Source organism: Garra rufa, chromosome 7 (genome assembly GCF_049309525.1).
Source record: "Garra rufa chromosome 7, GarRuf1.0, whole genome shotgun sequence".
Lineage (NCBI taxonomy): Eukaryota > Metazoa > Chordata > Actinopteri > Cypriniformes > Cyprinidae > Garra > Garra rufa.
The window spans coordinates 32,695,121-32,721,507 of record NC_133367.1 but is presented as its reverse complement, the minus strand read 5'-3'; the positions used below and the strand labels follow the sequence as shown (position 1 = coordinate 32,721,507).

Below are 26,387 nucleotides of genomic sequence, written 5' to 3'. Positions count from 1 at the left end.
GGTTTGGTGCAAACAGGGATACAAAGTACCCCATTTCTATGGGTAAATATACTGCTGGATCTTTAATGTTATTATGGGCCTATTTTTCTGCCAGAGGTCCTTAATGTCTTGTTGAGATACATGGCATTATGGATTCGATCAAATATTTACCTGACTGCCTCTTGTTAGAAATCTAATAATCGGCCGTGGTTGGATGTTCCATCAGGACAATGATCCAAAACAAACATCAAAATTAATACAAATGAAGCTTCTGCCATGGCCTGAACCTTATAGAAAATGAGTGAGGTAAACTAAAGAGAAGAGGCACCAACATGGAGCTGTGAACTTGAAGGACCTGGAGAGATTCTGTATGAAGGAATGGTCTCTAATCTCTTGTCAGATGTTCTCCAAACTCATCAGGAATTATAGGAGAAAACTCAAAGATGTTGGGAAAATGAGGTTGCAATAATTAGTAGAGGACACTATAGTTTCTTTCTCTATAAATCACTACTTCACAAATAAGATGACTGCCACGTCAGCCAACAAAAAACTGACTGCACTTTAAGGGAATGTACTTTTTTTAAAAGTCAATAGGACCAAAATTGGCCATAACTGAAAAAAAAATTCCTGATATTCCAATCTGATCTCATGATGAAAAAACTAGCGCTATCGCGATTCATCAATTCTATTCGAGCATTCGATTAAAAAAAAAAATCCCGGAAGTGGCGCATTTAACAGAGGAGAATCCATGAAATGCATTATTAGACTGTTTTCCAAGGTTGCGTCATATATTATTACCTATTTAAAAATCATAATTAAGCATAATTGTGAATTCACAAACGCGTTAAATAAATATATGCGATGCAGGTTTAATACATGTGGTATATATACATGCGTTTCTGAGCGGCTCCGTTCACAGTAAATGCTGCTCCACACAAACTATTCAAACTCCATCTCTGTATATTGCTGCGAGTCTGGGTTTATTATAACATTAATCTGGGAACGCAACATGCGCCATTTCATCAGATTTGTACAAATAGTCGTTAGTGGCGGCCCTAATGAAAACATACCTGTGGGAACTTTTTCACAAGATGCGAAATACGTACCGCTACGTACATTTCGTGACATATTCGATGTGAAATGTCCACTGAGTGGTGCTAAAAGAACTTTCGTTTTGTGACGTCCGGAAAGCAAAACATATAGAGCTGTAATCATAACTGTGTATGAAAACGATTACAAATGCTTGCTGTTTTACCGCCTCTAGTGGACATTTCTGTTGGAAACTGCAGTGATATGTACTTATTGGTATGCATTTTGCATCTTGAGGAAAAGTACCCACAGGTACGTTTTCGTCATGAGATCAGGTAGTGATATTCATGTATTAGCGGGTGATGCAACCAGATTAAAGTTTATAAAGGGCTTTAACTCTCCCATCCTCAATACTGTGTCATGTGTTGACAAATATTCTGGATCCTTGTGCTTATCTCCAACTGAATAAACTTTGATCTGGTTGCATCACCCGCTGATATGTAAATATCAGGTTGTTTCTTGCAATACTTTTTGGTGCCTTTACCAAATTCAATGAGAATGCGAAAGAAAACAGACAGATGAGACAACAGCAGATATTTTGGAACTCGCCCTTTGTTTTTTCCTGTTAATGTGTGATATGAAAGTGTGTCAAGAAGTTTGACTTCTCTTTAGGAGTCTTTTGGTGTGTCTGACAAATGTAAACACCAGATAAAACTTGATTTTCTTTTAAACGAAATATCCTCATGGGCAGCTACAGAGTGGTCTGGTATAAAAGCGTCCTCCGTTTGACTTTGGCGAATGATTAACTTTTTGATCCCCCATCGTATAAACTAAAGCTCAAGTCAGCTTGCGAGGTGAGCTGAAAATGAGAGTTCCTGTGAAAATAATCAGCTTTTTCTGTTTTCTTTTTTCTGTTACCTTTGTGAAAGGTCAAGGTGAGTTTATGAATTTTCATATACAGAATGCTATACATATTACATGCACTTCCAACATTTTTTATTGACCTTAAATGGTTTTAGAAAATGTTGACTAGTACTTTGTGTGTGCGTTTGTTTGCGCTTCTCAGAATGTCTTGGAGAGGACATTACATACGAAAACATAGAACCAGTTGTGAATGTTTCATACCCTGATGGTGACTCAGTAAACGTGAAATGCATGACAGGTTATATCGGCTCTTATAAGTTAAAGTGTAAAAACGGACAATGGCTGACGTACATCGCACAAAGATGCTCAAGTAAGAATATTGTCAATAAGACCACATTGCTTTTTTTTGTAATTCATTGAAAACTTGAGTAGATTTGCACTAATCACAGTAACACTTGCTTGATTTCTGTAGAGAAAAAATGTGGTCACCCAGGGGAAACACCAAATGGTGACTTTAAACTTATAGAGGGGAGAGATTATACGTACGGAGCAACAGTGGAGTATACTTGCAGAACAGGGTAAAGCGTTAAATTTTTCATGATTTTCATTGAACTTAAGTTTATTAAGTTCAAATATGTCCTCTTCAACTTGACACTGCTTAAAAACTTTGTGTTTGTAGGTATGAAATTACAAGCAGAATTAATCACCGTCAATGTAGAATCAAAGGGTGGGATAATTCTGTCCCTGTCTGTGAGGGTACGATTTCTTGAAAATCTGTTTGCATTTGATCCTATAAGGTGCTGTAAGTGATTGAATGATTTTTATATATGGCGTGGAACGCAGAAAACAATTCTAATCTCAGAAAGATATCACTATAATAACTGTGCTTAGAAATCAGAGACTGCCTAGTAGGAACCAGATGGCTTTTGAGGCACTTTCTGCCTGTCAATTATTTAGCCCATTCACAGCAGGCACTTAATATTTTGTTGAAAATCAGATGCTGAGAGTTGGGTGAATTTGGATGAAGCAAAATGTTTACAAACAATGGATATTGAGCATTGCTACAGCTTTTTTCATGCTAAAGGGAGCATTTGAAAACTTGACAGGTACAGTCAAACCAAAAATAATTTGAACACCAGATATAATTTTTTATATTTTTTACTAGTGGGTGCAGGGCGCTTTAGTTCATTTATTAAGTGACACATTACGCCCAAAAATTCTTCATACAGTGGACTCCCAGTAAACGGCTAAAAATGGGGCATGTCTAAACCAGTGACAAAAGAGTTGCCAACATCGCTTACAGCACCAGAAGGGTTTCCAGGTTTCCCAAAACACAGCGTAGAGCGTTAGCAAAACGTTCGTTGTATTTAGGGGACGTTGAGACAATACCATTTTCAACTAAAAATTAAGCACTTCATGTGTTTTGGCCATTCATTTACACAACATTTGTTTTGGAGGACTAAACACATAAACTTGAAGAGTTTGGTTTCAAAATGCGATAAACACCTCAAAATTCGTATTGTATCTGGTAGGTATTGAAAAGTCCATTTTAAAATGTACACAAAATGCGATATCCGCTGTGTTATTGTCATGTTTTCTCCATATTTTTCCGAACTGTGACAAACGGCAGTCTTCCTTCCTTCTTTTTTTTTTTTTTTTTTTTTTTTTTACACAATTGTGTTCTCTCATCCCCATCATCATCCACTTCATCTTCCAGTGACAGGTTCAAATCTGCTCCAGTAGTCTTTCGTGTAGCATGGCAGTCACATATTGTATAGTTTAAGTCATAAGAGAGGCAAGAAAGGTAGTTTCATCAAATTTTCGGATGAAAACATTAAAATGCAGTACAAAAATAAAACAATGCAAATGCTTCAAAATCTACCATTAAATAGTGTATAAATCATAAGTTTTTCAAAAGTAAAATTGTCCAACTGCGACACCAGCAGGTAAAGTTACAGCAGGAGTCTGCATCTCTCAAAGCCCACTGAATTTTAACAGACTGTGTTAAGCATCCTCATCTCTTTTGTCTCCCCTGAGCCCCCTGAGTTTTAACAGACCCTCTAATGCATGCAGTGGGTTTGTTGGGAGGTAATTGAGAATGAATGGAAGAAAGTCACGTAAGAGGAGGCAATGTCTCTATTGCGAAATGATCGGATTTGACTGGTTATATTTAGCTGTGACTGGTTCATGCGATAAATCCCACCTCATGTGTTTGTGCGCATTTTGCGTTCTTGAATCAGTCTGAATGAACAATACAATGGCGTTAATAGGAGGACTAATTTCAAAAAGTAAACAATCACTTTGTTGCGTCAAAATAAATAAAAAAGACTTGAAACGGCATGAAAACATCTGTGGGAGATTTTAGTGAGTAATCAACTTGGTGAGATTTAAAGTAAATCTCTATGTCTGTGACCAATATTTACTAAGCTTTGATGACTGACGATCCAAAAAATTTAAAAATACTTCAAAGTTTACTATTAAAATAAACAGCTGAACATAAGTTTTAAGAAAGAAATCAGTAAAAAAAAAATAATAATAATAAACCTGACATCTCCAGTTTAACGTAAAAACGGTTGTTGATTTGGGAAACATGGATTGCTTTAATTTTAAAATATTGTTTGACTACAGCAATTTATAAGGAAAACCAACTTAAATTAGTTCGTTTATTTATTTCACAGAGGTGAGATGCCCTGTGATTCACACAGATGAGGATGTGACTGCTTCAGGCAACACAAATGAAGGAACTTATGGTGATGTTATTCACTTTGAGTGTGTATCTTCAGGCAAAAAGCTAGACGGAAGTAGTGTCATTCATTGTATGGAGAACGGCGTTTGGAGCGGGTCTGTTCCACAGTGCATAGGTTAATACCACAGTTTCTTGATGTATTTAAGGGTCGGTTAAAATGCTCAGAGCCCAACATAACTACTACTGGAAACACTTGTGTAGTATTGAACCAACTGAACAAACTATTTTAGTACAGTTTTAGACATACTTCTTGTTTATTTAAAATTATTTTTGCATTTTTATGTCTTTACAGTAACTTGTCAGCTTGAGATAACGGAACCTGAAGTAATAAGAACCATTCCATTGGGAAAAACAACTTTCAAAGCTGGAGAAGTGGTGGGAATCATCTGCACTGGCAAAGACCAGATCTTTCAAAAACAGGAAACATTTACATGCACAAATAATGGCAAGTGGGATTACAAGCCTACTTGTGAGGGTAAGATTGTAGAGAAACACTTCAGGATTAATGCTGAATTCACTGGCTGTTATCAAAAGCATGTGAATCTTGTTTCAGAGAGTAGATGTGAAGTGCCACTCAACCAGCACGTGTATCTCCCAAAGTTTTACTTTAAAGGAAATCTGAATTTGGGAGCAAAACGATCTTACGATTGTGAATCTGGATATAAGGAAACAGCAGAACAGGCCATGTGTACACGAGGCGGATGGACACCAAAACCACTGTGTGCTGGTATGTTCTACTTCGGGGTATTAAAACGTTCACCAAGTCACATAGTATGAAGTCTATAATAATATGGATGTTGTTTTCTAGAAATTAAGTGTGATCCACCAAGAATTCCAAATGCGCAGATAGTAAGTGGTCAGAAGCGAGAGTACAAAATCTCATCAAGAATAGAATATAAATGTCTTCCCGGATTTGAACCAGAGCAGCTTGTACAAATCACTTGTGATTCCCAGGGCCAATGGACAGGCATACAACAATGCACTGGTATGGTACACCTTGATTTTAATGTATTATAAATCTTCATAGATGCAACAATGTACTTCTGACTGGATTATCCATGTTCCAAGCCATAGTTAAATAACTAATATGCATGTGCAACTAAACATACATTAATTGAATTTTATATTAGGATAATTTTAATAAAAATGACAACTGTTGAGTATTCCAAAATAAATTTTCTCCAAACACACAGATGGTACTTGTGAGGAACAACAACTCAAAAATATAAAAATTTTGTTTGGACACCCGAGCATCGCTTCACCTTATAAACCTGGACATATCTTAGTTTTCCAATGCACTGATGACAACATGAGGTTTTACGGTCAACGTGCAGTTGAATGCCTGCCAGATGGGAGGTGGAATTACCCATATCCACAATGTGGAGGTACTGACATACTCCACCAACTTTCTGTTGATACTATTATATTCTATGAGTCAGAATTTTAAATGTAATATATTTTGCATTCACTTATTCCTCTAGGAACGATTCAGTGTTCCAAACCAATAAAGAACTTGCAACTTGTGGAACTGTCAGATGAGAAGGCCATGTACAGCAACTTTGAGACACTGACATACACATGCAAAGAACCATACAATCAAATTCCAGGCGGAGCTTTGATGTGTCAAAACGGAAAATGGAACAGTACGTTTAACTGTACAAGTGAGTCACCAAGAAATCTTGCATTCGTATTCCAGTTTAATCAATGTTTTAAGTTAACACAGAAAGATCTGAGACACAGTAAGACAGAAATTTTCCCACAACGTACCAGTGGGAAATTTTTCGTAAGACAAGTCCATATCACTGCAGTTTCCAACAGAAATTAACACTAGAGGCGGTAAAACAACAGCCACTTGTAATTGTTTTCATACACAGTTATGAATACAGCTTCATATGTTTCATTTTCCGGTGTTGACACCCAAAGATTACTCTCTTTATGTGCCACTCAGTGGACATTACTGTTGGAAACTGATATGCACTTTCTGGTACGTATTTCACATCTCGCAAAAACTTTCCCAAAGGTAGGGTATGACGGGGCTAAATGCGTAAAAAGTACCTTGATATTATTTTTCCTCTAAACCACTAGATGGCAGAAACACCTGCCATAGCACTTTTAAACCATCCACTTTTCAAGATACACGTGCAATTTTGGCTGATCGAGAAGTCGATTCTGTGCTTACTTGATCTAATATTTGCCGTTTTTAAAAAGGTTGTAGATTTAAGTAGCAAACGAGAATCGCTAAAACCCTTGAATATATCTTGAGACAAGTCTTCTTAATGATTTTCAGTTTTGTTTAAGATAATTAAAGCAACAGTTTTTAAATAATGAAAGAATATGTAAAAGTATAGTGTTTGGGGTAAAAGCACCCCTGCTTTTGGGGCTAAAAGGCACAATAATTAACATGATAATTAATAGAAGGCTGACTTTTCTATTTGTTGACATGACATTGTTAGATTAAGATTGTAAATATCATATATTATGTTCTATCTTAAAGATAATCACTATGTTCAGAATGAAACCAAAATATTTAAAAACATACTATTAATCATATCATAGACTTAAATATAATTTGTTGTTACTACTGTAAATTTATATTAAATTACTATGGAATCTCCTTCAATGCTTTCAGAATCTTTACATTTTAAAATGATTTTGTTTTTGTATTTTAAAATATGTTTTATTTTAACATATTTTAATGACCAGTGTTGTGGGTAATGCATTACAAGTAATGCAAGTTACGTAATACGATTACTTTTTCCAAGTAACTAGTAAAGTAATGCATTACTTTTTAATTAACAAGAAAATATCTGAGTTACTTTTTCAAATAAGTAACGCCAGTAACGTTTTCTCCCCCTATTTCCTGATTAAAAGCTCTCCTGTCCCCATGTTGAGAGAAATTGTGAGTAAGATGTTACTTCAGTTCTAGAATAAATGTATACATGCAAAAAAATAATCTCACTCACTAAAAAAAACAAATACAGCATTCCTCAAAATGAATAAAAACTGTGAAATTCAACGCAAACCAGCAATAATTAAATATGTTAAATAATACAAATATCCTTTATGTATTTAATCCCATTTTATTAACCGATGTCTTTGCTGCCGACCTTCGATGATCCAATTCATCCATACTAATAAGCAAAAATGACTCAAGATATCTAACATTTGTTTTCCTTTTTTTATTGCTGAAGAGTTGACATTTTTTCTTCTGCGGTCTACTGTACAGACGTGAATTTAATTTTCTCTAAGCCTTAGGCTTTTAGTGTGAAAAGGCTTTTACATTTGCCAAAAATAGAACTTTTTATATTAAAAACAAACAAGCAAGCCCCGCTCAGATTTAAAAAGTAATGCAAAAGTAACATAACACATTACTTTCCATAAAAAGTAACTAAGTAATGTAATTAGTTACTTTTTAGGGAGTAACTCAATATTGTAATGCATTACTTTTAAAAGTAACTTTCCCCAACACTGTTAACGACAGCATATTTACTGAACAAAAATTATTGTATTTATCAAAATAAGCAGAAAATAGTACAGAAATTGTTTTGAACAAGTATTAACTCATATATTATGTATGTATTAACATACATATTTTAACTAAAGTATTTTTTTTATCAATACTGTGTGCCTTTTACTCCATGCAGGTGAGCCTTTTACCCCCTTGCCACTTCAAACATTTATATGATTTTGGAACAAAATAAACGAGTTGTATGATTTATTTTCACACAAAATCTGTTGCTCCAAAAATGTCCAATACAAACGTATATATATTTTTCTGCAATCATACACTTTGGGCACAGTGAAAAGCACAATTTTTTCTTAGGGTGTGCCTTTAGCCCCGTTGTACCCTACGTTTTCGTCATGAGATCAGGTTGCGATATTTAGTCAGCATCCAGCAGGTTTTTGTACACTGTAAAAAGTTTTCACCAGTTTCAACTTAAAACCCTAAGTTTAGCAGCTGCCGTAAAATGTAAAGTTAAATCAACTTAAGTCATTTCAACTCACAAGTTAAATCAACTCATTTTTATTGTAATAAGTTAAAATGATTTGTAGTTTTAAGCTGATTTAACTTAATTTTAAGGCAGGTGCTGAACTTAGGGTTTTAAGTTGAATCTGGTGAAAACTTTTTACAGTGTATAAGATGCAGCATTTCATTCATTAGTAACCATATTAACATTCACTGCACTATCTAGATATTCAGCCTGTTGATGATTCTGCAGTTTCGGTCAAGTAAATGCTATTTTTGCTTTGTTCAATGCATACAACATACGTCAAATGTTAATGTATGTAAACATACATGACTGTAACAGCAAGAGAAAGCAATGTAGAAGCAATGGGGAAACCTTTACGGTACTAAAGCTATGTTCCTCCCCTCTGCCATGTTTCAAATTTGCCAACCAACTTTGAAACTCAGGCATCAAAATCGTCTCTGAGTTTGCCAGTTGTAACACAACTTGAGAGTTCACGTCCAAGTTTCGACTAGGAATCTTACAAGATTGTATGGACACTAAAATGCTGGATGTATAATGGATGTAAATGTGTTTGCCAAGGTAAAACCTGTCCACCTCCTCCATATCTTGAAAATGGAGACTTCGGCACCATCAGTAAAAAAGATGAAGTGATCACAGCAGTATCTTACACTTGCAAGCCTTACTATGTGCTTACCAAGCAACAGGACCAGTACAAGTGTGTGGATGGGAAATGGGACACTCCTCCGAAATGTCTAAGTGAGTCAATTTTGAGTCAAATTCGTAATTATTTTGCACTGTTTTAATGTTTTGTTTGTCTTTGTCGTAGGACCTTGTGAAATTGATGACATTGTGGAGAAGTACAACCTACAGCCTCCTACAGGAAAGGTCTTTATAACACACGCTGACAAGTACAGACTTAACTGTACAAATGGATGGAATACTGGAAGTGAGATGAAAGCATATGTGGATGTGTCGTGCTCCAACGGGAATCTACAGATTGATAAAAGCTGTGAGTATTGTCTCATTTTCAGAACCTGAATTAGTCATATTGGTGATCTGTACAATTATTGATTTGTTATTTATTTGGTTGTTTCTTTAGGTGATGCACAAAATCAATGAAAATAATCCGGAGTGGTAATTGAGGTTACCCAATTCAGTTTTAAAATGACAAGTTTACTTTATTTCACAAAACAGGATATCCCTTTTGTGAAATAAGGTTTCGAGAAATTATGTTAGGTTTAGCTCACTTCTGGTACAGTATGTACACACACAAACTTGTGAATATATCCCATTCAGCTACAAATGTAAAAATGAATTTTTTGATTATCTCACAGACATTGTATTTCTTATCTGTGTGAACATTCCTTCAACCACCCTTTTTGATTAAAAAGCTTTAACGATTTGACTGACTTTGGTGTGGATTTTTGTTCAACCCATTTCTCATTGTATTTTGCATTGTATTTTATTCATGCAAAAGATATTTTGCTTACAATTTTGACGAAAGATGAGAGAGCCAATGAGGTTTGTGTACAGTTTTTTTCTCTTTCTTATATTGTGTTGAGTCAGTTAACTTCAGACGACTTGGAATTACACAAACAAATCATTTGGACTATAGAGGTGAAAGGAATATTACAAAAATAATAATAATAATAACGCTCACTCTCCAAGATGCAGATGACTACTGTAAATCCATCAGAACAGTTTTGGAGAATTAGCATCACATCACTTGCACACTAATGGATCCTCTGCAGTGAATGGGTGCCATCAGAATGAGAGTCCAAACAGCTGATAAAAACATCACAGTAAACTACAAGAAACCCACACCACTCCAGTCCATCAAGTAACATCTTGTGAACTAAAAAGCTGCATGTTTGTAAGAAACAAAACCATCTTTAAGATATTTTTTAAACTGTTGCTTCCAAACCACAGACTGGATCTCTTGTAAAAGTTAGTCTTGAACCTCAACTATTAAGCTCAGTGAATACGTTAGTAAAGTAAATAAACTGTTGCAGATTTTGTGCTGCTTTTTGTACATTGTATTAGACTTTATAAGCTGTGAGACGGAGACTTTCCAAATTTTGAATTGCTTGAGAAATTATGAAAATATACAGTTACGAAAATTTTTCGGGGGGGGGGGGGGGGGGGGCGTCCTGAATAAGAACTGATCATTGTTTTTTTCTACTTTTTAGAAATGGGGTCTATATACCCCGTTAAAATGTAATCATGTCCCATATCTCAAAAATGCTGCAGTAAAAAGGTTTCATATGAGTTTTGCATATAATATGGGCCGTCCTGAATAAGAACTGATCATTGTTTTTTTTCTACTTATTAGACTCTAAAGTCTAATAATGTCCCATTTCTCAGAAAAGAACCGTCAAGTTCACCAATAAATAAAACGGATATTAAAGCAGAAATGCAAATAAATAAGTAAAAATTCACGAGCATTTTGTAGTATTATCTCTCAGTCCTGGGCATCTAAATGAAAAGCGCTCTGCAAGCAACTCTCTGTGTTGTTTCTGACACTACCGTAATCACTGTAATATGCGCGCACACTTAAAATCAACCGCGGCTGGCTTGACCGTGTTTTTCTGAACCGCGGTTGGCTTTACCGCAGTGATTATTTACATGAGACGCTGCTTTAAAAATATATATATATAAAAAATACGGGACAAAACCCGTCCCGTATTGATTCAAAACGGGACGCGCAATTTAATTCTCAAATACGGGACGATTCCGTATTTTAAGGGACGGGTGGCAACCCTAGCGTGTATCTTGGACACGTGTTGTATTTCAAGCGTTTGTCATGTGTTGTGCATGTAAACGTAGGAAATATGACTGATGCGGTGATCAATATGTTTGCGTAGACTTCACTATAATGTGTGCTGGTTCCTGTCCGTGTTCTAATCTGGTGTCCGAGTCTCAATCTACCTAACCAAGCTCTTATCAGCCCTATCAGCTGCATGTATCCATGTCCATATTAAATTACTTAACCCTTGATATAAGATTTTGGCCACATTTCCCATCTAAGTCATTCATCCCACACTATCAACAGGCACGTCATGTAAGCTACACTTATTTGGATTTCGTTTGGGCACCACAAGGTGTCACTGAAGCCTCAAAGCGTACCCATCCACTACCTTGGTTCAATAGACCTTTTTCACAGAAACCGGAAATACGCAATCGCAGGGTATGCAGACTTCCTGTGTAATGTCAACACAGCAGAAAGCCGGGTAATTTAAAATTAAAATGGGGAGAGTCTACACAACTTCCCTCGCTGGTTTGTCAAAGATAACTTTTGCCGACCTCATAAGAGTCGTGTAGGAAAACTCCGTCACAAAGAGGAACAAATTGGATAAAGGATATACATTTTTCCACTAAGAGTTTATCCGCGTTTATACACGCTTAACGTACGTAAAAAATGACCAGAAAACCCCAAATTTCTGTCAAACCTTGGAACAAACACTAACTACTATCAAAAGAACGAGCCCTTATTCCACATAGTAGTTAATGTTTGTTCCACGTAAGGTTTGACAGAAACTTGGGGTTTCCTGGTCGTTTTTTACATACATTAAGCCACGTTAAGCGTTTTTCACGTTGTTTAACTCATAGATATATATAGAATGACTTATGAATTAATGTAGAAATAAATAAATGTGGAAAAAAATAAAAAATACATAAATAAGATTTTAAAAAATTATAAATAATTCAGTTTTTTTTTTAACTTGTCTTGGTACATTTATTTATGTATTTATATTTGCTTTTTTACATTTCTTTCTTTATTTATTTCAAAATATGGCAGCCCTGGCATTCCATATGGTAGGTGCGTATTAGGCTATGCACACCTAAGGCAATTTCTGCGTAAAAATAGCCTACACCAAATAGAAACAGAAAGTTGTGCTACTGATAGTCTACGCATTTCTATGAGATCTGACTACGGAGGAACAGTGAGAGAGTGGTTTGAACAAACGCGAAGACTGAGAATGCAGAAAGCACACTCTATTTGTTTTCTTTATTTTACAAAACCAAAAAAAAAAATATGAGCTTTTGTTGATAATTTTCAGGTTTGATAACTTTAAACTTGGAATTAACTTGAAAGTAAAGTAATTAGTAATCTGGGCCCAGTTTTTAAAAAAATTGAATCTGGATCAAATTGGTCCGGATTTGGAAATCCCACGTTTTGCTATCCAGGATTAACTGATCTATCTTACTTTTATGACAGTTTTTTACATTGGGTTGGATCACTGTGATCCAAATACCAAATTTCAGGATTACCAAATCCTGTTTACCATAGCCTTAAATGGAACCAACAGTGTAGCCTACTGGCTTAGCAAAGAACAACAGGTAGGCAAAATACCAGTGGCCACAAATAACCATTGTTTGTTTTATTTATTTTTTTTAATTTATTATTATTTTTTTTTTTTTATTTAAATGTCTTAACTACTTGCAAGTGCAACCCAAGGTGGCATGCAACATAATCCTTGCATGCATTGTTGTTGTTTACCAATTCTCATTAGATGTGACATGCTTCATATAGGCTTCTAATATGAAGGAATTTATACATCATCAGTAACCATTAAGTTTGTGATCATTCATATAAAAATAAAACTTTTTTATTTTATTTGGTTCAAAAAAATCACTGCTGAATTCACCCTTCTGATGGCATTAGGATAATCCTGTTTTTTTTTTTTTTTTTTTGTTTTTTTGGTTTTTTTGATCAAATAGATCCCAATCTGAGTTGAAAGTTTTGAATAACCAAAAGGACAGGTTTGATCCAAATCAAATGTAAGATTGGATTACATGGTCTGATCTTAATTCAAAATCCCTCTTTTACTTTTGAAAAACCCATTTCTAAGATTTGATCCAATCCGTGATCCAAAATCCCTCTGGATTACTTTTTAAATGCAGTAATCAGTAATGTAATCAAATTACAATTTTAAAGAAGTGATTAGTCATTTGTATTAAAACTTACCCAACACTGGTTATTTCATCATAAATATTCTATTATTATTTGCTACTATCCCCAGGATTCACAGACAAGGCATAAAACATAAAAAAGCATGTGTAGGCTGTTTTAACTAAAAGAAACTTGCATTGGCATTTCTTAAAATATGTCAGTGCCATTGTTTTGCATCAAGATGCCCACCAGCAACGTTTTTTTCTGAAGGAATTTAAATGTCCTAATTGAGTTATGACCTAATCTTGGCCTAAACCGAAGGCCTTAATTGCTGCTATCACTACTACTGATGTTGTTATTGTTTTTGTTTTTCAGTTTTTGACTCACCACAAGACAGGAGCAGTTGGCCTTTATCCATAATATCCGTGATCCGTGATCCAGCTGCATCGCTTAGTCGCTCGTTTGCAGTGTTGCGTCTGGCGTCTTTCTACTTTTCTTCATAATCTTCCTTTCAGAAAAGCAAGCACGTGCGAAAACTTTTGGCGTTTCGCTGTGTTCCGAAGTTTGGTGAACTTCGACCTGCGAATTGCCCCACGTGACTAACAGTAAATCTATAAGTCGCATCGTGACCTCGTAGCTGAAATAAAAGAACAGAAATTTAAAACTGCTGTGAAACTTTTGACATTTTGACATATGTGACCCTGGACCACAAAACCAGTCTTAAGTCGCTGGGGTATATTTGTAGCAATAGCCAAAAATACATAGTATGGGTCAAAATTATTGATTTTTCTTTTATGCCAAAAATCATTAGGAAATTAAGTAAAGATCATGTTCCATGAAGATTTTTTTTTGAAAAATTCCTACTATAAATATATCAAAATGTAATTTTTGATTAGTAATATGCATTGCTAAGAACTTGATTTGGACAACTTGAAAGGTGATTTTCTCAGTATGTAGATTTTTTTGCACCCTCAGATTCCAGATTTTCAAATAGTTGTATCTCGGCTAAATATTGTCCTATTCTAACAAACCATATATCAATAGAAAGCTTATTTATTGAGCTTTCATATGATGTATATATCTCAGTTTTGTAAAATTTAACCTTATGACTGGTTTTGTGGTCCAGGGTCACATATTTGTTATGTGCTGAATTTAAGCCTTTTAAAAAGAGCAGCGAACAGAGTGTGGGCGTTAATAAAAGAAAACCTGTAGATTGACTGTGCCAACAGTGCCTTCATGTGAAAACAGTGCCATCTTGTGACAGATGCAATTTACAGCAGTGATCAAATTAATAAAGGTTAATGTATTGATAGTAACAAGGTCACACCCGTTGAGATTCCCTGTGAGACAATCTCGTGGAACAATCAACGCAATGAACACAACTGCACACAGGTTTCTAACATATAGCCTAGTTAAGTAACATGACACGACCAAGAGAGTGCAGTTTTCTCTAAAAAACACGATTGTAAATTTGACATTGATTTTATACAAGTGTTTAAACGAGTAGTTAATACATCACTTGCTCCCTAATGGATCGCAGTGAATGGGTGCCGCCATAATGAGAGTCCAAACAGCTGATAAACACATCACAGTAACCCACAAGTAATCCACTCCACTCCAGTCTATCAGCATCTTGTGAAGTTAAAAGCTGTGTGTTTGTAAAAAAACAAAACTTTCATTAAAGGAGTACTTCACTTTCAGAACAAAAAATTATGGATAATGTAGGCTACTCACCCTCTTGTCATCCAAGATGTTCATGTGTTTCTTTCTTCAGTCGTAAGGAAATTATGTTTTTTGAAGAAAACGTTTCAGGATTTCTCTCCATATAATGGATTTCTATGGTGCCCCCGAGTTTGAACTTCCAAAATGCAGTTTAAATGGCTCTAAACAATCACAGCTGAGGAAAAAAGGGTCTTATTTAGCAAAACGATTGATTATTTTCTAAAAAAAAAAAATTTACAATTTAGATACTTTTTAACCTCAAATGCTTGTTTTGTCTAGCTCTGTGTGTACTCTATGTAGAGATTAAAAAGTATATAAATTGTAAATGTTGTTAGAAAATAACCAATCGTTTCGCTAGATAATGCCTCGTTCCAGGCAACCCATTACTCGTGTTTTTCCAACCTTCTACCCATGAAAGTGCACCCGAACGGCAGTCAAACCCGTGACTTCCCACCCGTGAACTCGTACTAGATCGACGTACTCCCAGTTACGAGTTCTGACGTGACATAGCCCGCGAAACCACTATGTCAGCACCTACGGATGCGGTGTTTATGCAAGTGGTACACAGTGAAAAAATAGCCTTTAGGACAATATAACTTTGCACACAAATGAATAATAATGTAATAATAATAAATGTGCTCAAGCAGTTTGGGGTGACTTGCCTGGAACGCTACAAAGTCGTGAGTTGTGATTTGAAGTCGTGATTTACGAGCTAAAAAACCTGCCTGGAACTCAGCATAAGATCCTTCTTTCTTGGCTGGGATCATTTAGAGCCCTTTCAAGCTGCATTTTGGAAGTTCAAACTCAGGGGCACCATAGAAGTCCATTATATGGAGAGAAATCCTGAAATGTTTTCCTCAAAAAACATAACTTATTTACGGCTGAAGAAAGAGAGAAATGAACATCTTGGATGACAAGGGGGTGAGTACATTATCTGTAAATATTTTTTTCTGAAAGTGAACTACTCCTTTAATACTTTTTTAAACTTCTGGCAAAATTTGAGTCCTCTATTCGTAATATTGCTTTCTCCAGGGAAAAGTTGTCTCATCTGAATCAGGAGATAAATATGCACAGATCAAGCATTTAAACCCACGGTACTTTTATGTCTCTCTTATCACATCCCTGGTGAAAAAAACAGCTAAAACCAGCCTAGGCTGGTTGGCTGGTTTTAGCTGGTCAACCAGCCTGGTTTTAGCTAGTCATAGCTGGAAGGCAGGCTGGTTTTAGAGGGGTTTTGGCCACTTTTCTAGCCTGGTCAGGCTGGTCTTATGGTCAGGCTGGGAAACCACCAGCTAAAACCAGCCTGACCAGCCTGGCCAGGCTGGGAGACCAGCTAAAACCAGCTACTTCCATCTTAAACCAGCTAAGACCAGCCAACCAGCCTAGGCTGGTATTAGCTGGTTTTTTCAGCAGGGATTGCAAACTGGATCTTTTATAAATGTTACTCTTGCACCTCAGTTATAAAGTTCAGTGAAAACGTTCTTAGAGGACTCAAGTAATATGCTTTTGTAATATTGTTGTGGGTTTTGTTGTGTTGCTTGGTCATAACAAACTATCAATATTCTGGTATTTTAACTAAACAATATTTTATGTCCACATATTTAGATAAGATAAGATATATAATGTCCATCAATATTCACAAGGGACCACTAGGTGGTGCGGTTGCTTCATGAAGTATCTGGGCACAAACAAACAGGCCTGTTCATCAAATCATCTCACCCATTCATGAAACTTATGGTGAAGAACGAAGACATTATAAACATAAAAGTATACCTTTTTGTAAAGCTGCTTTGAAATGACATGTATTGTGAAAAGCTAAATACAAATACATTTAAATTCTTGATATTGTGACACCCAAGAAGTGACATCGGTTGGACCTTTTCTACAGCATGACAAGAAGTTGTCACAAGTAAATTATGTTTTGTACAAATATTGTAGCTCTGATTGTATTCTTTGAGTTCAGGCTTCAGCCCTGTTGTCCAACCTATGAAAACTTTATTAAACCATTGGTCCAAAGCTACTGTAGCACATAAGGCTTAATTTTGCAATTGAAGTTGCACATATATTTAGCAATGGCTGTGTTATTGCAATGTTTGTAAGCTTGTATATTATGAAACTTCTGTTGATTCTGTTGATTGTATTATTTAAGTTCAATCTTCAGCCCTGTTGTCCAACCGATAAAAACATAAAATTTTTTATAATTTTCTTAACGTTTTATAAATTAATCAAACCTTTGGTCCAAAGCTACTGTAGCACATTAGGCTTAATCTTATGCTCATATAATATTTAGTATGACATCTAGGATTTCAAAGAGGGAAAAAAAAAAGAAAACACTCAAACATTTGACCCTATTCATTGCATCTGCCAAAACTCAGCAAATGCATGAGAACTATTTATACACAAAGTTAAAGACCTTTGAGTTTAAAATATCAGTGTTTACCAAACATCCACAATGTAAGATCCAGTAAATGACGTCCAGCTTTTACGGGAAAGAAAAAAAAACATTATTTGCTGTAAGATAAGGAGGATCATCTAGGTCATATAGGAAACAAACTTTTTGGAGTTTTATCAAAGTCTTTATCTCTCTCTCTCTCTCTTTTTTTTTTTTTACTGCAGTATTGCAAATACAGTTACAGATCTATTTTGCAATGGCTGTGTTATTGCAATGTTTGTAAGCTTGTATATTATGAAACTTCTGTCACCTCACTCATTTCTGTAGCTTCTTTCTTTAGTTCCCTCTATGGACAGATTCATTTATCAGATACTATTCTTGAAATATAAACTACACTAGCCAGTAAAGAAATATCAGATTTAACCTGTAGAGCACTGCAATAAAACATCCATTATTTTGTAACTTACTTTTTGCCTTCTGTTACATAAATGTAACTTAAGTTTGACCTCTCAAAATTATCTTTTTCTTTGTCCAATGTGAGTTGCAGCAAATATTGTTTGTACGCAGAGAGGTCTGGGTTAAAATAGATTTTTGTTGAGTCTTTTTGTTGATCCGCAAGCAAGGAAGAGTTTCAGAGACAAAGACCAAAAAGTTACTTCTTAAGTGAACTAGTTTCTGTAAAAATCCTTAGCTTTGTATTTTAGGTATTTTCATTAAGTTGTCCACAAAGTCAAGGCAATTTATTATTTTTGATCTCGTTGTTCTTTTCAATTTGATTTTTTTGGCTAGAGTTTAAATGTCATGCATATTATAATGCACTTCTCAAAATTTAGACCCACCTGTGGAATATACTCACAATGAAACAGGAGGTTTTATCAGTGTATTTTGGTGTGTTCAACTAGCAAATGTGAACATTAGATAAATGTTTTCTTTTAATCAAAATATCTGTGCACATGGTCACGCAGTGGTCTGGTTTAAAAGTGTCCTCCTTTTGATTTTAGTAAATGATTAACTTTTTGATCCACCATCATACAAACACACCAAAATCAGAAAGCAAAAGCATATGTGAGGTCGAGCTGAAAATGAGAGTTCCTGTACAAATCATTCGTGTTTCCTGTTTCCTGCTTTCTGTTACCTTTGTACAATGTCAAGGTGAGTGAATTAATTTAACTAGAATGTAGAATGCATATTATATGCACTTCCAATACTTTAAAGTGACTTTAAGTGGTTTTGGAGGGTGTTGAGTAGTACATCTTTATGTGTGTGTTTGATTGTGCTTCTCAGAATGTTTTCTAAAGGACATTACATATGAAAACACAGAACCAGTTACAAAAACATTTGTCCATTTTTTCATATTTTTGAAGCTTAATCTCTTCTTATCCTTAGTTCTGCATAACTATGTCTTTTACAGAAGTAACTTGTAGTCTTCAGTCAACCACATTTGGAATAAAAAAGATCAACCCAGAGGGAAAGACTATTTTCAGGGTTGGAGAAAAGGTGGAAATAATCTGTTCTGAAAAACACTGGCTCATTTTTATAAAAGAAACCAGCAGATCATTTACATGCCAAGATAATGGAGACTGGGATCATAAGCCTGTTTGTGCAGGTAAGATTATAGAGAAACATTTTGGATTTAGTGATTAACTCAATGCATGTTACTGAAAGCATGTGAATCTTGTTTCAGAGATTACATGTGAAGTTCCACGTGATCAGCATGTGTATTACCCGTATGATTATTTCAGTGGAAATATGAAATTGGGAACAAAAAAATATTACTATTGTGAGCATGGGTATGACAAAATGGAAACAGTGGCCACATGTACACAAGATGGATGGATACCAAACCCACTGTGTGCTAGTATGTTCTGCTATTAAATCTCACAATATGTGCAAATGATTCTTTATATAATATGAATTAGTCATTTGTATGATGGATCATTTTTTTACAGAACCGTGTGCAGCACCCAACATCCAAAATGCAAAGATTGTGAGAGGCTTGAAATCAAAATATCCAATTTCTTCAAGAGTAGAATATCAATGTCTTCCTGGATTTGAACCAGAGAAGCCTGTAGAAATCACCTGTGATTCCCGTGCTCAATGGACAGGCATACAGCAATGCACTGGTATGCCACAGTTTACTGTCATTTTGCCTGTGATCCATTAAATATCATGATATATATATATTTTTTTCTATATCCAATCAAATTGATATATTGCATTGCATTGATAAATTCTAAATAGAATAATTGATAAATGTAATCATTGATACTTTATTTAAAAAAAGTTATAAATTGATTTGCATTTTAGTGAAATAAGTATTTGATCCTCTATCAATCAGCATGATTTCTGGCTCCTAGGTGTCCTTTATACAGGAAATGAGCTGAGATTAGGACCACTCCTTTTAAGAGAGTGCTCATAATCTCATCTTGTTACCTGTATAAAAGACACCTGTCCACAGAAGCAATCAATCAGTTTCCAAACTCTCCACCATTGCCAAATCAAAAGAGCTGTCCAAGGATGTCAGGGACAAGATTGTAGACCTACATGTACACAAGGCTGGAATGGGCTACAAGACCATCGCCAAGCTTGGTAAGAAGGTGACAACAGTTGCTGCAATTATTCGCAAATGGAAAAAACACAAAATAACTGCATATCTCATATCTCCCTTGGTCTGGGGCTCAATGCAAGATCTCACCTCATGGAGTTTCAATGATCATGAGAATGGTGAGGAATCAGCCAAGAAGTACACAGGAGGATCTTGTCAATGATCTCAAGGTAGCTGGGACCATAGTCACCAAGAAAACAATTGGTAACACACTACACAGTGAAAAACTTAAATCCTGCAACGTCCGCAAGGTCCCCCTGCTCAAGAAAGCCCATGTACAGGCCTGTCTGAAGTTTGCCAACGAACATCTGAATGATTCAGAGGAGAACCGGGTGAAAGTGTTGTGGTCAGATGAGACCAAAATCAAGCTCTTTGGTATCAACTCAACTCGCCGTGTTTGGAGGAGGACTGCTGCCTATGACCCCAAGAACACCGTCCCCACCATCAAACATAGAGGATGGGTATGACCCAAAACACATGGTCAAGGCAACAAAGGAGTGGCATTACATGTTGCATTTTTATTGGCTACACAGATTGCTGTGCTTTATTCAAAGTACCACTTTAATTATTCTTCTTTCTCTCACCTGTCATACAGGTATACCATGCACAGCACCTGCCATACTAAATGGACAGGTTGTTGAGCAAATGCCACAATACCAGAAAGGTGCCATATTAGAATACAAATGCAATCCAGGGTTCAAGAAAAGAGAAGGAATCCCCAGATGCGCTACATTTGGCTGGACTCCGAAACCAGACTGTGATGGTAATTCACCACTGTTATGTAATAAACCATTGATAATGGCAAAATGTCAGTGGTGTCACAAACAAATTAACCCTGAGTTACTCAGTTGATATCTGGCTAATTTGTGAAAATTCCAGTTTTCCAAAACATGGTGGAGCTAGATGAATGCAGTAAACACACTAATATTTGTAGAAACTGAGAAAACAAAATTGAGAAAACGATTTATGTCATGCTGTAGAAAGGGTCCAATGCATGTTGTTTTTGACATTTTAATAAAATTGGACAGGAACAGCATTCACATGCAAAAGTGTGTGACATGGCTAATATTCATATTTATATTCAAAAAAACTAATAATGTTATAATCCAAACATTCAAAATTAGCTACTTTTCACACTATCTTAACAACGTAGAACTATTTTTATTTAGAAGTTGCTAGTAAGTTTCACAATTGATTTTTTTTTTTAGAACTTCAAACGTCTCAGGTTACATATGTAACCCTAGTTCCCTGAGGGAACGAGACGCCGCGTCAGGAACGCTATGGGGAAGCCATTGGCGGGCAGCACTCTGAATCATGTCTACAACCAATGAACGACGGGAGTGACGTCACAGGCGCAGTGACGTCATCGACCAGGAAGTATAAAGCACGTGCGTTTGAAGCCGGCGGCAGCTCTTTAGGAATGAAGCGAGCGCCGCAGGGTGCGGGAATTATGGTCCGAGACGCGGCGTCTCATTCCCTCAGGGAACTAGGGTTACATACGTAACCTGAGACATTCCCTTCCGGGAACTCGAGCCGCGTCAGGAACACTATGGGGAACGAGACTACCAACGCCCCCATAATTTCCAAGCCCTGCGCAGTGTCTGCTCAACCAGGGTGGAAAAAGAGAGAGCCCTTGTCTAGCATTCCGCGGACAGATGGTGTAGGGTAGTCCTCGGTCCGCAGACCCACGAGGACAGTGCACTCGACCTCAAGAGTGCTCCCCGGCCCTCGGGCTCACGGGGAGAGGGTAGTCCTTTGTCTGGGGTTCTGCCAGAACAAGAGGGACTCAAGAGCTCGGCCTGGAACTGCGGCAGGACGCGAGGGAATAAGCCATTGTCTAGCATTACGCGGACAAGAGGGCACTGTGATCCCCGGGCCTCGGGCTCACGGGGAAGACAGTAAAGGCCTCTGCCTGGTAGCCAGCCAGCGCAAGAGGCACTCCTCGGCCCTCAGGCAGACGAGGAGTCTTAGTCCTTGGTCTGGGAAGGGCCAGAACCAGAGGGACCGAAATACACTCGGTCTGGTAGCTTCTTGCGCCAGAACACGAGGGGAATTAAGCCATTGTCTAGCATACCGCGGACAAGAGGGCTGTATGGTTCTCGGCCCTCAGGCACACGAGAACAGGTGGACCTCTGCCTGGTTCGCCAGCCAGTGCGAGAGGCACTCCTCGGCCCTCGGGCTCACCTTTGTCTGGGGTTGCGCCAGAACAAGAGGGACCGGAAGCTCGGCCTGGTAAGCCTATCAGGACGCGAGAGTAAGAGCCTTTGTCTAGTATTTCACGGACAAGAGGCATTGAGTCTGCCCCTTGGCCCTCGGGCTCATGAGGATGCAGGGACACTCCTTGGCCCTCAGGCACACGAGGAGCGTCGTAGCGAAGAACGACTTCTCTTCTTTCCGCAGAAAGAACGCGCCTTGAGAAGTCTCCTCCTGGCTAGGGAGGTGGCTGACTCTCTGGACCTAGTCTCGCTAAGTCGAGAGGACAGCGGAGCCTGGAGCGGCTCTGAGGTCGAGTTCGTAATACCTGACAAACGTCAGGGGCGAGGACCAACCCGCAGCATTGCAGATGTCCTGGATGGGGACACCTGCTGTCAGAGCTTTCGAGGCAGATAGACCTCAAGTGGAGTGAGCCTTGAGTCCCAAGGGAGATGGGAGACCAGAGGACTCGTAAGCAGTAGAAATGGCATCGATGATCCATCTACTAATAGTAGGCTTTGCAGCCGGGCCCCCCCCCCCCCTCTTTGGGGGGCCGTAACAGACGAACAGTTGCTCTGTTCTACGCCACATGGCAGCTCTGTGGACGTAGGCGTCTAAGGCTCTGACTGGGCACATGCAATTCAACTTCCTGTGACTTGGCGCGGAGGAAACGAATGACCAAGGGATCTCTGCCCACTGAGAGGCCACCTTGAGGGGCGTGGTAGGCACTTATAGCCGCCACGTACACCTTCAGGGTGGAGTGAGCTAGCCCTGCGGAAAGGCGAGATTGTAGGAACTCCAGCACTGTACCAACTGGGCAGTTAACTGGGTCTAAGTGGTGCTCGCGGCACCATCTCGCAAACAAGTTCCACTTAAGGCCACAAAGTTTCCTCGTAGAGGGAGCTCTGGATTGGAGAAGGGTCTCAACAACCTCGGTTGAGAGACCCGCTCCTATGAGTTGCGCCCCCTCAGGGGCCACACCCATAACCTCCACTTCTCTGGGTGGGGGTGGCAAATTGCGCCCCCAGCCTGAGATAGGAGGTCCCTCCTGACGGGAATCTCCCATGGAGAGCCGTCTAGGAGAGATATCAGGTCCGAGAACCACACTCGGGCCGGCCAGTACGGGGCTACGAGTAGCAGCCGCACTTGAAACCGACGGACCCTTTCCAGAACTCCCGGGAGCAGAACGATCGGGGGAAAGGCGTACAGACGAAGCCTCGGCCACGTCTGTACCATGGCATCCAGTCCGAGAAGAGCTGGAGGAACTAGAGAGTACCAGAGGGGACATTGCGATGTCTCTCGAGTCGTGAAAAGGTCCACCTGTGCCTGGCCAAACACTCTCCAGATCTGCTTCACCACCTCTGGGTGAAGCATCCATCCCCCGGGCCTCGGCCCCTGCCTCGACAGGACGTCTGCTCCCACATTCAGATGTCCAGGAATATGGACTGCTCTCAGGGAGAGGAGTTTTCCTTGAGACCAAAGGAGTATCCGGTACGCCAGCTTGTACAAGGGGCGTAAGCGGAGTCCTCCTTGATGGTTTATGTAATAAACCACCGCAGTGCTGTCTGTACGGACCAGCACATGACGGTTTCTCAGGTCTGGAAGGAAACTCTTCAGGGCCTGGAATACGGCCAGCATCTCTAGGCGATTTATGTGCCAGGAGAGATGGTGATCGCTCCACAGGCCTTGGGCTGAGCGGCCACTCATGACCGCCCCCATCCGGTGAGGGATGCATCTGTCGCTAGCGAGACGCGGCGACAGGGAGCCCCCAGTACCGGACCCTGAGAGAGGAACTAGGGTTTCTTCCACATGGCCAAGGCACGTAGGCAACGCCGCGTGACCTTGATCTTGCGGAACGGGTTTCCCCTCGGGGAGAACCCCCTGGTCCTGAGCCACCACTGTAGTGGCCTCATGTGCAGCAGTCCAAAAGGTATTACGTTGGAAGCGGCTGCCATAAGACCTAACAGTACTTGGAACTGTTTGACAGTGAGTGACTGGCCTAGCTTGACCGCATTTACTGCAGTAAGTATGGAATCGATCCGAGCAGGAGACATTCGTGCCTGCATCGTGGTTGAATCCCACACCACGCCTAAGTAGGTGGTCCTCTGTAATGGAGAGAGCACACTCTTCTTGGCGTTGAGTCTCAACCCCAACTTTTGCATGTGAGCGAGAACAACACCTCGATGTTGAACCGCTAACTGCTCTGAACTGGCTAGGATAAGCCAGTCGTCTATATAGTTGAGTATGCGGATGCCCTGGAGTCGCAGTGGAGCCAGCGCAGCATCCACACACTTCGTGAAAGTTCGGGGTGAGAGAGCTAGGCCGAAAGGAAGTACTCTGTATTGGTAAGCTTCGCCCCTGAAAGCGAACCTGAGAAACTTCCTGTGTTGAAGAAGGATGGAGACGTGGAAGTACACGTCTTTTAGATCTATCGTGACAAACCAGTCCTCGGACCTGATTTGTGACACGACCTGCTTGACAGTAAGCATCCTGAACTTCAGTTTTCTGACTGAGCGGTTCAGTAGCCTGAGATCTAAAAATGGGCCGAAGCCCTCCATCCTTCTTGGGAACAATGAAGTACCGGCTGTAGAACCCGGATTCTCTGTCTTGAGGAGGGACCACCTCGATGGCCTTCTTCCTCAGAAGAGTTTCTACTTCCTGTTCCATTACCAGACCCTGCTCGGGGCTTACTAGAGTTGGAAATACCCCGCTGAAAGGCGGCGGCTTGGCGCCGAACTGAATGGAGTAGCCTTTCTCTACAGTACGCAGGACCCACATAGAAACATTCGGCAGTAGTTTCCACGCTGCCAGAAAGTTTGCTAGGGGAACCAACCTCTCGAGACTGGTTTCTGGATTTATCTGAGGAACCAATTCGGAAACCTGTAACAGCGAACTGGCAGGATGCTCCTGAACTAGTTCCTCTGAAGACCCCCACGGGGGTTGCGAACTCTCCAGGGCCGCTACGTTTCCGGGCGGAACAGCTAGAGAATGGTGTTCGCGGGAGATTGCCGCGCCCTGTAACACTGGCAAGGTTAGCTGACAGATCTCCTGAGGGCCCCGAGAAGGCTTGACTACTAGGGATGGGAAGATTCCCCGATTCACTCGGTGCATCGGTTTAAAAAGTGCGCATCGGATACAAATTGGCATTTGTATCGCGATGCATCGTTTCTAACATATCTGCATCGGTAAATCCCGATTTATTTCTTTATAATTATTAGTAGACATACAATACTTTTATTATTTAGAAAGTGGAAAATATTGTTAGATTGTTTTCTCCCCTCTGAACTGTTTCGCAAGCACGTCTCCCTTCACTGCTGCGTGAATGACGTAGCCTATCACAACACTACAGAGACCGGGGCGTGTCCAGAAAGTCACATAGAGCAGGGATTCTCAACCGCTGGCCCGCGAGATGGCTTAAAATTAACTTAAATTTTATCCTAAAATGGTCAAAGCACGGCCTCTTTCGTGTTCTGTGATTGATTGCTTTGGACTCGGCGCAGCAAGGCTCATCGCATACAGACTGAACGGCGGCTCAAAACTTTCAACCGCGGCACGCAAACATCATCAGAGACCTGCAAGGGACTGATTTTTTTGTCCCGCTCCTGCAGAAATGTATGTTATTTTGTCCCACTCCCACCAGCAAAAGCCCACATAAAAGTAACCTATACCCCCGCGGAAAAAAAAAAGTAACCTATACCCCCGCGGAAAAAACGGGTCTCTACTTCATCTCTTGACTGCACGAAACAAACCCTCGCACTAATGTAAAAGTAAAGACGATCAGAGTAATAGTAACAATGACACTCTTGCATATCAGAGTCTAGGCACGCATAAGTCCGCTGTTGATTCATGAACTAGTCATGCTTTCGGGGCTCTGATCCATAGTAGTTTTTTTGTGAAATTTCAAAATATTTGCATAGTTGTCAAAATGAATGTCTTGTGAGTGTTTTATAATGGATGCTCACCCATAGAGGTTGATCTTGTAAGGGTCAGTG

General features: G+C 39.0%; 1 protein-coding gene across 2 annotated transcripts in view; it reads left to right on the top strand.

Annotated features, from left to right (window-relative positions):
- Nucleotides 1–1,574: 1,574 nt before the first annotated feature.
- The window catches only part of LOC141339295 (complement factor H-like), a 35,353-nt gene continuing 10,540 nt past the window's right edge, over nt 1,575–26,387 (top strand). The window contains exons 1-6 of one of the 2 annotated variants that reach the window (XM_073844917.1): nt 1,575–1,943; nt 2,075–2,242; nt 2,345–2,450; nt 2,552–2,628; nt 4,551–4,733; nt 20,798–20,965. In XM_073844917.1, coding sequence (XP_073701018.1) covers nt 1,874–1,943; nt 2,075–2,242; nt 2,345–2,450; nt 2,552–2,628; nt 4,551–4,733; nt 20,798–20,965 — 772 coding nt within the window. In that variant the 5' untranslated portion in view covers nt 1,575–1,873. Of the gene's footprint in view, nt 1,944–2,074; nt 2,243–2,344; nt 2,451–2,551; nt 2,629–4,550; nt 4,734–18,663; nt 18,750–19,008; nt 19,204–19,281; nt 19,456–19,546; nt 20,187–20,285; nt 20,966–26,387 lie in introns of those variants that run through there. The other variant, XM_073844916.1, reaches the window with a different exon arrangement.